General features: G+C 56.2%; 2 protein-coding genes across 2 annotated transcripts; both read left to right on the plus strand.

The window, feature by feature from the left end:
- The first annotated feature begins 2,693 nt into the window (after window positions 1-2,693).
- On the plus strand, window positions 2,694-4,539 carry LOC142830955 (uncharacterized). The gene is made up of 3 exons (XM_075939297.1): window positions 2,694-2,875; window positions 3,268-3,850; window positions 4,316-4,539. Exons 1-3 carry the CDS (start codon window positions 2,744-2,746, stop codon window positions 4,513-4,515), a joined length of 915 nt encoding a protein of 304 aa, XP_075795412.1. The 5' UTR covers window positions 2,694-2,743; the 3' UTR covers window positions 4,516-4,539.
- Window positions 4,540-4,564: 25 nt separating this feature from the next.
- Window positions 4,565-12,425, plus strand: LOC112544975 (zinc finger protein 541-like). Its single transcript, XM_025182198.2, has 5 exons — window positions 4,565-4,784; window positions 5,238-5,394; window positions 5,742-5,778; window positions 5,952-6,094; window positions 12,140-12,425. The coding sequence occupies exons 2-5, from the start codon at window positions 5,292-5,294 to the stop codon at window positions 12,274-12,276; spliced, it is 420 nt and encodes a 139-aa protein (XP_025037983.2). The 5' UTR covers window positions 4,565-4,784; window positions 5,238-5,291; the 3' UTR covers window positions 12,277-12,425.
- Window positions 12,426-12,730: the final 305 nt, after the last annotated feature.

Raw genomic sequence — 12,730 nt, forward strand, 5'->3', positions numbered from 1 at the left:
GGGTTGGTCCCCAGAGCAGCATCATCTTGGCAGTGGGGGTGAGGTGAGGCGGGGTCAAATGGAGACTTAAATCCCCCTTTCAACTGGGGACAGGGAAACCTGCCATGGCCCAGGACATCTTGGAACGTTCCACCTACCTGGCCTTGTCCCCATCACCTACCTGCCTGCCCAGGGACCCTCACCCTGCACCAGCCGCGCTGGACCAGCCACAGGCTCTGGGGAGCTGCATGGCCTAGCTCAGGGGCTGGGGAAATACCAACACAGAGCAAAAGGCGGAGCAGGGCACACCCCTAGATTCCAGCCCCCCCCCCATCCAAGCAGAAAATAAACTCTTGCCCTGTCAGGGCTCCCAGCTCCCCAAGTCCATCCTGGCTGCATCCTTGGCTGCTGGCCTGAGGGATCACCCCACACACTTCCTTGCAGCAGGCACTCAGCATTAGAGACCCCCCCCCCTCCTTCACCTTCCCAGCCCCACACTACAGGGGCCAGAGGGCTCAGACCCATGTACCCCAGAGTCCTAACCCCAACCACCTCAGCCACCTTAGAGCTGGAGATCCCATTGCTCAGCAGGGTTCTGAGCCCCATGGAAATTGGCCCCAGAGCCAGGCAGCTCATCTGGGGCCATGACCCCGGTGCTGACCACCCGGTCTGTGCTTTCTATGAGGTTTCACATGCATGATGGCTGAAAGAGCAGCAGGGGGCAAGGGGCTTTTGTGCTGTTTGGCCCCACTAGGCCTTGCCTAAATCCTCCACCAGGGCAGAGCAGGACCAGCCAGGTTTGTGGGGGCAGGGAGGCTCCTGGGGCTTCAGGGACTCCTCTCTCCAGGGGCCAGTGAACTTGGGCGGGGGAGGGGAGAGGACAGCTCCAAGGGCATTGGGATCAGGTTGAGAAGCTGTTACGTCCCATGACGTGCGAGGCCCAGATGGGTCCCCGGGCTCCATGTGGGTCCCTGCGCTGGCTGGTGGCTCCCTGGCATCTGGGTGTGTGTAGATGTCTCTCTCTCTCCAGGGACAATGGCAGCTTCTCATGGGCCAGATGCTGGGGGAGTCTCTTCCCCATGCTCACTGCAGTCCCTATCCCGGTCCTGCCAGCTGCTCTGTGCCAGGCTCTGACCAGGCTCCCAGCTCCCCTGCATGGGCCCAGAGTGGGGCAGGCATGGGGAGCGCTAGATCAGGCTGGGCTCCAAGTGCTCAACCTGGATTTGACCAAAAAGAAGACGAATGGTGACGTGAGCTAAGAACCGCTGTAAGGATGGGCCTGGGTCGCAGGCTTGCAGGCAAAGGCCAAACAGGATCTGAGAAGTGGGCGAAGTAGCTTGATAAATGCAGAGTGGAAATACAGTGTGAATGTTCCCAGCAAGGTAGACAGAGGGAGTCTCCTCTGCTGGACAGTTTTCCATCTCCACGGGCTGGTTTTCTAGCAGCTCTGCTCTGGTACAGCCAGGAATTCAAGCAGGAGATTCTCTGGCCTGGCCTGTGGCACACAGGAGGTCGGACAGGAGGTCGGACTAGCTGAGCACTGTGGTCCCCTCTGGCTCTAGTGCTGGGCCTAGCTTAGAGCCGACCGTCTCCAGTGAACCTCATGGCTAGGGCAGGGCAGGGAGATGGGGGGGTTGTAAGGACTAGAGCAGCCTGGTGCAGCAGATTTTCGCAGGAGACACGTGTCACACTGGACAGGTTGCAGCGAGGGACACGCAGCCCCTGCTTGGTAACATGTAAATTTCCCAGCACTGGGGGGACTCCAGCTTTGTTGTTCCAGTCCTTCATCACACAGCCTGTCCATGCAGGGAGACCCTAGCAGTGTGGGGTTCCCGCAGAAACTCCCGTCCCCCTCCAGCATGACACACGGAGACTCCAAACCACAGGCTCAGGGTGCCAACATCTCCAGCCCCATAATCCTGTCATGATCACCACCCCAATGGGCTCTCTGGGGCCGGGGGAGGGGAGTGTTCAAGGACACCCCTTAACTCTCAGACCTGGAACTTTGATGCCAACGAGACAGTCGCTCTGTGGAGCAGAGGCTGAGCTGGGCTCAAGGCTGGGGCTCAGGTCAGGATTCAGGTTTCTCTGTCTGGTTCCATTCCACCTGGGCCCCCATCCCCTAGGTTCTTCCAGGCGGCCTGGCGCTGGAGTCTCCGTGTGTCTTGCTGGAGGGGGAGGGGGCACTGGCAAGCGCTGCCCTGCAGTGCTGTCATTTGCAGCAGGGCAGGGAGATGTGGGGAAAGCAGGGTGCAGCCGCGGCCCCCCCACGAGTTATGAGGTTGCACTGAAGGGTGGGGAGTCAGGCCCAGTGCTTTAGCTCTGCTGGGCTTCCCACCTGCCCTCCTCTGTGGGTCCTGCCCTCAGAGCACAGGAAGGGAGATACCTTTTTGGCCCACGGATGAGACTGCCAGCCAGGACTCCCAGGTTCATCCCTGACTGGGAGAGACCTAGTGGTCTAGTGGTTAGAGCAGGGGGGTGCTGGGAGCCAGGACTCTTGCCTTCTATTTCTGCCCAACTGCACGGGCTGGTGGGCAGGTCCCTTCCCCACCCCGTGCTGGCCCTGCCAGAGACCCACTCTGCCCTGCATGTGTTTGTATGTGTCTGCCCCCCGCCCGCCCTCACACAGGATATTGGGCTGGGAAGGCGTGCGGCGAAGGCACCTGTTTTCCGTTTGTTCGTTCGCTCGCGCTGGGAGATAAGCAGGCGTCGGAGCCGCCGCGCTGACAGGAAGCGGGAGGGGGGTCTCTGTGGGACCAGCACAATGCGCCGCAACGCTGCATTGAGCCCTCTGCAAACAGCCAGGGACCCGGGCGGGCGTCAGCCGAGCGTCTGTGGGTACCGTGGGGGAGGGAGGAGCCTGGATTCCTGCTGGGTTCTATCCCTGTCACCAAGAGTGAGTGGGGTCTAATGATTAGAAGGGGATGGGGGGAGTGACTGGGAGCCCGGACACTTGGCTTCCATCCCCAGCTCTGGGAGGGGAGTGGGGTCTGGTGGCGTCTGGCCGGAGCATGGACTGGAAACACATGGCCAGGAGTCTATTCTCGGCTCAGCTATTGGCTGCCTGGGTGATCCAGGGCAAGGCACACTTCTGCTCTTTGCCTCAGTTTCCCCCTCTGTAAAACTGGGACAATGACCGCTGAGCTCTCTTCCCAGCTCCGGGAGGGGAAAGGGCTCTAGTGGTTAAAGCAGGTGGGTTAGAAGCTAGGACTTCTGGGTTCCATTCCCAGAAGAGCTGGCTAACCAGGACCCCTTTGCTGCCCCCTCTTTTCTCTGCATCTCTTTCAGCTCTCTATGGGACTCAAGGCCACTGGGATGGAGCCTGAGATGAGCACCTACAACCCCTTCTACCTCCCCTGCAGCATGGAGGCCGGGGATCCTGCCAGCACACAGGGGCCATTCTCTGCCATGGGCCAGCCCAGCTGGGGCCTAGAGGGGAATTCAGCCCAGCAGAGCCAGCTGCCCAGGGCAGCGGGGGGGCCCTATGGGCTTTGGCCCCAGAAGATCGAGCCAGCCCCCCGCAGGCTGGACCCCTTTGCCCAAGCCTTCCCTAACCCACCTTTTGGGAATCCATGGGTACTGGGGACCCAGGCATCCAGGAGCCCGGGCTGCAGCCTGCAGGAGATAATGGCCCAGCACCCCTCTGCCATTCCACAGGAGGGATACCCGCCTGGCAGTCCCCTGCTGCCGCAACTCCCTGGAGGCCAGCTGGAGGGGTCAGGGCCTCCTCTGCCCTACTGCAGCCTCCCAGCAAGGCAGGGACAGGGTGGAGGTGGGTATGGGCAGCACTGCAGGGAGACCCCCCTTCCGTGCCTGTACCAGGAGAACCAGCCTGCTAGCTACAGCCCCCCGGGGGGCTATCCGGGGCCTGGTGAGTGACAGGAAGGGAATGGGGGTGGCTACAGGTGCCCAGGAGATGGGGGAGGAGGCAAGATGGGGGCAGTCAGCTGAAGGGGAGGTTATGGGACTAGGGAATGTTCCCAGGGGCTATGTGTGTGCGGGGGGGGGAGGGGGGAGGAGAGGCTGTGGAGTCTGGCAGGGGGAATATGGAGGACGGACTCCAGCTGAGGGAGCTATGGGGAGGGGAGACACCCCTGTGATGTGTAGGTCTAGGAGGATGGGGGTTATGGACACGGAGTATATGTGGAGGGGCACCGGACCCAGTGTCAGTTATGGAGCAGGTGGGGAAACTCATCTCAAGGGGGTTCTGGGGCCTACTCTGGGGTTACAGGAAATGCAAGGGAGGGCCCCAGCTTTGGGGGGAGGCTGCTGGGATGTAAGGGGGGGACCCCATCTCTTTGCTGTTACAACCTAACCTTCCCTCCCTGTGTACCAGCTCCCCAGGGGCTCACAGGCCCTGAGCTATATGCTGGACTCCTGGGACCCTCAGACTGGCCCCCTGATGCCACCTCCAGTCTCTGCTGCTACCAGGTGTGTTGGCATGAGGAGGGTGGTGGGGAGATGGGGGCACCTAGTCCCAGGACCATGCTGCCAAGGAGGGGAGGAGTGGGGAGATTCCCCCAAGATGAGTGGTGAGGACAGTGGAGTCCAGTGGCTAGAGCAGGGCTGGTGCTGAGAACCAGGATGCCAGGGTTCTCCTCCTGGCTGTGGGTTTTCACTCCCCACACTGAGCCCCTCATCCCCTGCAGGATACTGAGCGCTACTGCAAAGGGCTGGAGTTTCTCCCTGCTGGTTTTACCCCATGGCTGGGGGTCTCCCCTGGGGAGCCGGAGTCAGAGGTTGCTGCTGCCAAGCTGGGGCATGAGCAGAGCCCCCCACTGGCAGGCTGCACTGCCAGTCCCCAGGTGAGTACACTGGAAGTTTGGGGGCTGCCTCACCTGAACCCTCAGGGGAGCATGGGTGGGGCAATGGAATCGGGGAGCCAGCCCAGGGAGCCCCCATCACAGTCTACAACCTTGTGCCCATTTGAGCACCTGATCACTCGCTGGAAGGGAGTGAGGGCGCCTGACTGGCGGCTAACACAGACACCGACAAGGAATAATCAGGGAAGGAGGGGGCGGGGGAGAGAGTCTTGCTGGTTGTAGAGTTGCCAACCCTCCTGGAGCCGCCAGGAATAACGAGCATGTTGTGTGAGTAGCCCAGGTTAGCCAGGCATTTCCCAGCACTGGGGGAAGGGAGTTGCTGGACCCAGCAGGGCTGGGGTGCCAGAGCTGGGGGGGACTATGACACCCCATTCCTCTCATCACCTGTTCACAGACTGGGCCCCTGCAGCCTCTGACTCCTCCTCTTCCCCACAGGTTTCTGGGAGTTCCCTGGCCTCCAGTTATCAGGGTACCCCGTATTGGAGTCAGATGCACCGTGCCACGAGTTCCCCACACTACACTCCGCCCCCCATGCTCAACCCACTGCGCCAAGGCACAGGGCTGTTTGCTGAGCTGGGTGCCTCGCTGGGTGGTAAGTGCCGATCCAGGCGAGCCCCCACCTTCTAATGTGGGCTGAGGGGCTTGACTGGTCATTTAGGAGCCAGGACTCCTGGGTTCTATTCCCAGATGTGGCAGTGTTGCCACAGGGCAGGGGATACGAGAGAGGGTCTTTCCCTCCATTGGGCCATATGGGGTGGGTCCCCGTGAGTGGTGGTGGTGGGAAGGTGGAAGTCCACAAAGATTTGTCTGGTGGCTACAAAGCTACAGGGAAGATCCTGCAGGGCCCGGGAGATGGCAGGGGGTAGGAAAATCTGTCTCAGGGCAAGTGGGGGACTGCCTGTGCCAGGGGCCTTCACTGCTGGACTCTTCCCTCTGCAGATGGCAGCCCTGACCGCCTCCGGCGCCTGGACACCCCGTAAGTCCTGTCTTGTGGGGTGGAGGGAGCCTAGGCTACATCCTCAGTGGCAGTGTGGCAAAGGGGTTGGGTTAGATATCTCCTGGGGGAGGGAGGATTCCTGTGCGGGGGAACTGGCTGGTCAGGGAAGGACAGTATCAGGGAGGTCTCCTCACTTGCTCCTTCCCCCACAGGCAGATAAACGTGGGCCCCGCATTCCAGCCAGTGCTGCCAGTGCTGCAGGACCCCCACCTGGCCTGGCTGGACCCGCCCCAAGCTGAACCTGTCTGGAGGCCCTGGCCCAGGCTGGAGCAGGATGCAGAGACCCAGCGCCAAGGTGAGCGGCAGCACTGGAGATATCAGGTGGAGGAGCTATTTAACAGGCAGACCTCTATGTCCCTTATAGTGAGGTGGGGGGAGGGGAGAGGCAGCAGGACAAGCCCACCCCTATGGCTTCTCTGGGGCTCTGTCGGCAGGATCCAGTCAACCCTGACTTTTGTGGAAAAAGGGGGTTGTGAGGCATCTGTGATAGTGACACAGCCCCTAGCCCGGGTGGTGCAGCAGATGGTGCCTGAGGGGCTCCCATCAAGTGGGGAAAGGGTCTCAGGGCCCACGTGGTGGCTGCTGTCTGGGTGCAGCATGAGGGATGGTGGAATCCCAACTGATGGCTACTGTCTGGGGAATGGAGGAGTCCTATGAGGTGGGTGTCCCCATAGACATCTGACAGTTGCTGTTTGGGTGCAGTGAGGGCATCCATGGGCCTTGGGGCAGGCCTATATATCCTTTACAGTGGATGGAGCATTCCCAGGGCTCAGCTGCTGTCTGCTGTCTGGCTGCAGAGCAGGATTCCTGTGACGTAGTGGGGGTACTTGCTGGGCTGTGGTGACCTCTGCTGTCTGGAGCAAGACCCAGCAGGGAAAACCTCACTATGCAAAGGTGATGCCAAACCTGTTGAACCAGATAAACCCCATGGAGAGGAACAAAGGAAGGGGGAATGCTGCCCTGGCTGGGGGGCAGGGCTGGAAGAGAGTTATGATAGAGATGTAGCCGTGTTAGTCTGGGGTAGCTGAAGCAAAATGCAGGACTATGTAGCACTTTAAAGACTAACAAGATGGTTTATTAGATGATGAGCTTTCGTGGGCCAGACCCACTTCCTCAGATCAAATAGTGGAAGAAAGTAGTCACAACCATATATACCAAAGGATACAATTTAAAAAAATGAACAAATATGAAAAGGACAAATCACATTGCAGAACAGGAGGGGGATGCGGGGGGGGGGGGGGGGAAGGTAAGTGTCTGTGAATTGATGATATTAGAGGTGGGGAGAGTGGGATGTTTGTGAGTTAATGGTATTAGAGGTAGCTGAAGCAAAATGCAGGACAATGTAGCACTTTAAAGACTAACAAGATGGTTTATTAGATGATGAGCTTTCGTGGGCCAGACCCACTTCCTCAGATCAAATAGTGGAAGAGAGTTAGTTAGAGTGGCTGGCTGGGAGCATGGAGGAGACAGCCTAGGGAAAGGGGCTGGAGTTTAGGGGCCCAGTCTCCCCCCATCTCAAGGTGGCCTGTGGCATCCTAGCCCAGCTCTGTGACCAGATTACATCTGTGCTGTGCTGTATCCTGGAGAGGGAATAAAGTTCCTCTATTCCACCGGCTGGTGCAGTCTGTTTGTGCCATTTCGGGGCTGCAGGAGACGGGGGACCCCCAACGCACCGTCACAATTCCCTCTAAGCTGCATGGCTACACAGCTGTCTAATAAGCCCCACACAGCGGTTCGGAGATGCTGCACACAAAGCTACTGTGGCCAGGCCAAAGTGCATCTGTTCCCTGGCCATGGCAGCTCTCTGCTGGGGCTGGAGGAGCATGCCTGTCCCCTGGCCACAGCAACTCCTTGTGTGCAGCCTCCAGCCCCAGCAGCAGGGCTGGAATAAGAAAGTTGCTTTAGGGAGTGCAGGCACTAAACCCCCTGTATTATGGGCCAGCCCTTCCTGGTGCAGGGGAGGGGAGACCTCTGGGCGCTGCTGTTCCTCCCCCTTCCCCAGCTGGAACTCTGTCCCTTAGCTGCCCTGAGACTCCACCACCCAGCTCCCATTGGGCCAGTAATCACAGCGAGCTGCATTGGTGATGCCTGCAGGTTAGCATGGGCTGCACAAAAACACCTGTTCTCCCCCCACCAAATGGGAACTGCCCCAAGTAAGCGCCCTGCACCCCACTAAGAACATCCATGTGTTTGACAATTCTGTTCTCTACTATAGTTTCAACCAATTTGCCTGTTACTGAAGATTAGATTTACCAACCTGTAATTGCCAGGATCATCTCTACTGCCCCTTTTAAAAATTGGTGTCACATTAGCTATCCTCCTGTCATTTGGTACAGTCAATACCAAAGGGTAGGTAACATCATATCAAAGGATAGGTAACCAAAAGAGGATAGGTTACAAACCAGAGTTAGTAGTTCTTTAATTTCACATTTGAATACAGGCAGTCCCCGGGTTACGTACAAGATAGGGACTGTAGGTTTGTTCTTAAGTTGAATCTGTATGTAAGTCGGAACTGGCGTCCAGATTCAGCCACTGCTGAAACTGATCAGTTTCAACAGCGGCTGAATCTGGATGCCAGTTCTGACTTACATACAGATTCAACTTAAGAATCCCAGGCATCCCCAAGTCTGCTGCTGCTGAAACTGATCAGCGGCTGATTCCAGGAAGCCCAGGGGCAGGGGCTTCCTGTAGTCAGCCACTGGTCAGTTTCAGCAGCGGCTGACTTGGGGACGCCTGGGGCAGAGCAGCTGGGGTGCTGCTGGGTTGGTCCAGTAGCGCCGCTGCGGTGCTACTGGACCAACCCAGAAGCACCCCAGCTGCTCTGCCCCAGGTGTCCTGATTCAGCCGCTGCTGAAACTGATCAGCAGCGGCTGAATCAGGACTCCTGGGGCAGAGCAGCTGGGGTGCTGCCGGGTTGGTCCAGTAGCGCCAAGGAGCGGTGCTGAGGGACCAACCGGCAGCACCCCACCTGCTCTACCAAAGGCCCAGGGCTTTGCTCCACATTTCCCTGGTCTGCTGGGGGGGGGGGGCACTAGCTGTGCCCCCCCCCCCAGCAGACCAGGGAGACCCGAGCAAAGCCGCACAGGCGGAGGGACCCCGCTGCCCGTGTGGCTTTGCTCCTGTCTCCCTGGTCTGCTGGGGGGGTCCAGCAAAGCCGCTGGACCCACCCAGCAGACCAGGGACACCTGAGCATAGCCGGCACTTTGCTCCTGTCTCTCCCTGGTCTGCTGGGGGGGTCCAGCAAAGCCGCTGGATCCCCCCAGCAGACCAGGGGGACAGGAGCAAAGCTGCCCAGGCGGGGGGAGTCCCGCTGCCTGGGCGGCTTTGCTCCGGGGCAAACGAGCAAAGCCGCGAGAAAAGCCCCGTTCATAAGTGCGGATCCGACATAAGTCGGATCCGCATAAGTCGGGGACTGCCTGTACTTTCAAAACTCTTGGGTGAATGCCATCTGGTTCTGATGACATTACTGTTAAGTTTATGAATTTGTTCCAAAAACCTCCTCTAATGAGACCTCAGTCTGGGACAATTGCTCAGATTTGTCACCTAAAAAGACTGGCTCAGATTTGGGAATCTCCCTCACATCCTTAGCTGTGAGGACAGAAGCAAAGAATCCATTTACATTCTTTGCAATGACCTTATCAACCTTGAGTGCTCCTTTAACATCTCAATCATCCAGTGGCCCCACAGGTGGTTTAGCAGGCTTCCTACTTCTGATGTATTTAAAAAAAATTGCTATTATTTTTTTAGGTTTTGGCTAGCTGTTCTTCAGATTCCTTTTCGGTCTTCCTAATTATATTTTTATACTTCATTTGACAGAGTTTATGGTTCTATTTTCCTCTTTTTAAACAATGCCATTTTAATTGCTCATTACTTCTTTTACTTGGTTGTTAAATGCTGGTGACATTTTTTGGTCCTCTTACTCTGTTTTTTAATTTGGGATATACATTTAAGTTTAGCCTCTATTATAGTGTCTTTGAAAAGTCTCCATGCAGCTTGCAGGGATTTTACTTTTGGCACTGTACCTTTTAATTTCTGTTTAACTAACCTCATTTTTGGGTAGTTCCCTTTTCTGAAATTAAATGCCACAGTATTGGGCGGCTGTAGTGTTTTTCCCACTATAAGTAAGTTAAATGTAATTATATTATGGTCACTATTTCCAAGTGGTCCAGCTATATTCACCTCTTGAACCAAATTCTGCACTCCACTTAGGACAAAATCAAGAATTACCTCTCCTCTTATGGGTTCCAGAACCAGTTGCTCCAAGAAGCAGTCATTCAAAGTGCCAAGAAACTTTCTCTCTCTGTCCTGTCCTGAGGTTATGTGTACTCAGTCAATATGGGGGTAGTTGAAATCCCCCATTATTGTTGATTTTTTTTATTTGTATAGCCTTTCTAATCTCCCTTAGCATTTCACAGTCTCTATCACTATCGTGGTTGATAATATATCCCTACTGCTATATTCATATTATTAGAGCATGGAATTACTATCCATAAAGATTCTATGGAATCATTTGGTTCATTTATGATTTTTACTTAATTTGATTCTATGCTTCCTTTCACGTACAGGGCCACTCCCTCACCAGCATGTTCTATTCTGTCCTTCCAATATATTTTGTACCCTGGTATGACTGTGTCCCATTGATGATCCTCATTCCACCAAATTTCTGTGATGCCTATTATATCAATGTCCTCATTCAATATGAGGCACTCTAGTTCACCCATCTTATTTAGAGATCTAGCATTTGTATATAAGTACTTTTAAAAACTTGTCACTGTTTAGCTGTCTGCCTTTACCTGATATGATTGAATGGGACTCTTTATCATTTGACTGTTTCTCATCAGCCCTTACCCATATTTTATCAGCTTCCATCCTCTCCTCTTCACTAGGACAGAGAGTCTCTATTAATAGACCTTCCCCAAAGGATGTTTCTGTCTGATCCATGTGCTCCTATGAACCATCGGCTTTCCCCCAGCCATTAGTTTAAAAACTGCTCTACCTTTTTAATGTTAAGTGCTGGCAATCTGGTTCCATTTTGGTTTAGGCGGAGCCCATCTTCCTGTATGGGCTCCCCCTTTCCCAAAAGTTTCCCCAGTTCCTAATAAATTTAAACCCCTCCATCCTACACCATCAACTCATCCACACGTTGGGACTCTGCAGTTCTGCCTGCCTATGTAGTCCTGCGTATGGAACTGGAAGTGTTCAGAGAACACTACCATTGAGGTCCTAGATTTCAATCTCTTTCCTAGCAGCCTAAAATTGACCTCCAGGACCTCTCTCCTATCTTTCCTATGCCACTGGAACCTACACGTACCATGACCATCAGCTCCTCCCCAGCACTGCACCCCAAACAGGATTCCCTCTAATATTTCCCACCCCTGAGCAGAATTAATTTTTTTATGTGCACCAATCCTGTGGTGATGTGCGACAGAGGAGACTACGACCTTCATATTGGTGCACATAACAAAATTAATGTGGTGGGTGGGCATGGGAGGGGATTCAGCCCTGGAGCAGAAGGTTGGGGTGCAAGGCTAGGGGTGTGGGCTCTGGGGTGGGGATGGAGCAGAGGGGTTGCTGTGCAGGAGGGGTACAGGCTCTGATCTGGGATGCAGGAGGGGCATAGGCTCTGGGTTGGGGGGTGAGCTTTGGGATACAGGAAGGTGCTGAAGGCAGAGGGACTCAAGGGCAGGATTAGGGTTTACTTGGGCAGCTCTGTTCAGTGTCTGGCTGGGAGGGCTCCTCCCCACTGGCTGCTGCAGCTTCAGGGCTTGGGGAGAGCCATCTCTCCCTGCTGAACCCCTGCCTAGGGCTTAATGGGGGAACCATCTCCCTGCCCCAGCCCTGTGTCCCCTCCTGCATCCTATCTCCCTCCCAGACACCACACCCAACGCAGAGCCCAAGCCCCAAGCCCAATCCACCACCCTAGCTCCCTCCTAGATCTCAACCCTGAGTCCCTCCTGCACCCTAACTCTTGCCCAGACCCTGCACTCCCACCTGCTCCAAACCTCTTGGCCCCAGCCTGGAGCCCAAATGCCTCATCCTGTTCTACCCCAGAGCCCGCACCCTCAGCCAGAGCCCTCATCTGCCCCACAAGCCTGAGCTTCCGCCCACACTCCCAACACTCGGCCCCACCCCTGCCACAGATCATCCCAGTACAGCATGAACTTTCTTATGTGCACCTGTATGGAGACGTGTTCCACATCATCTCTGTGATGACACCACCTCCATATTGGTGCCCATACATTTCATTCCACACGTGGACATAAAAAATGAGAGGGAACACTGGTGCAGTGAGGGGCCTGGAGGTTCCAGGGCCCATCTGATGGCTGCTCTCTGGTTGCAGTGGAGACGCTGTTGGACGTGGCTTGCTCCAGCGCCCTCCCTGGGGGTGGCACCAATCAGGAGCTGGCACTGCACTGCCTGTTCCAGGCTGGTGGGAATGTCATGGTAAGAGTCCCCCTATGCCCTGGGCCTTGGTGAGTGGCAGTGTCTGAGTGGAGGCCTGGCCGGTTCTGGTGGGGAGCCCCCTGGGGAGGGAGAGGTTGGGCCAGGACCCCACTCTCAGCTTTCCTCTCCCCTCAGATTGCCTTGGAGACTCTACTGCTGCAAACCCCAGTGTGGCCCAAGTCTCACCCTCTGGCCAGTTACCACTACACAGGTAAGGGGAGGGGGCAGAGGCTTGGGTCAATGAAGGCAGCATGGGGGAAGGAGAACAGCTGTGCAGGACCGGATAAAAGAGGAGTGGGGGCAAGGTTAGGAGTAGGGGCAGGGTGAGGGGCAGGGCTGTAAGCAAGGTAGCACTGGAACAGTTTTTGTAGTGAGGGGGCTGAGAGCCATTGAGCCAAACTATACCCTACAATGGAAACCACCTCAAGCTCAAGGGTGCCACTGCACCCCCAGCACTCCTAGTTCTAGCCCCTGGGGCTGAGAGCAG

The sequence above is a fragment of the Pelodiscus sinensis genome, chromosome 11 (assembly GCF_049634645.1).
Source record: "Pelodiscus sinensis isolate JC-2024 chromosome 11, ASM4963464v1, whole genome shotgun sequence".
NCBI classification, from domain to species: domain Eukaryota; kingdom Metazoa; phylum Chordata; order Testudines; family Trionychidae; genus Pelodiscus; species Pelodiscus sinensis.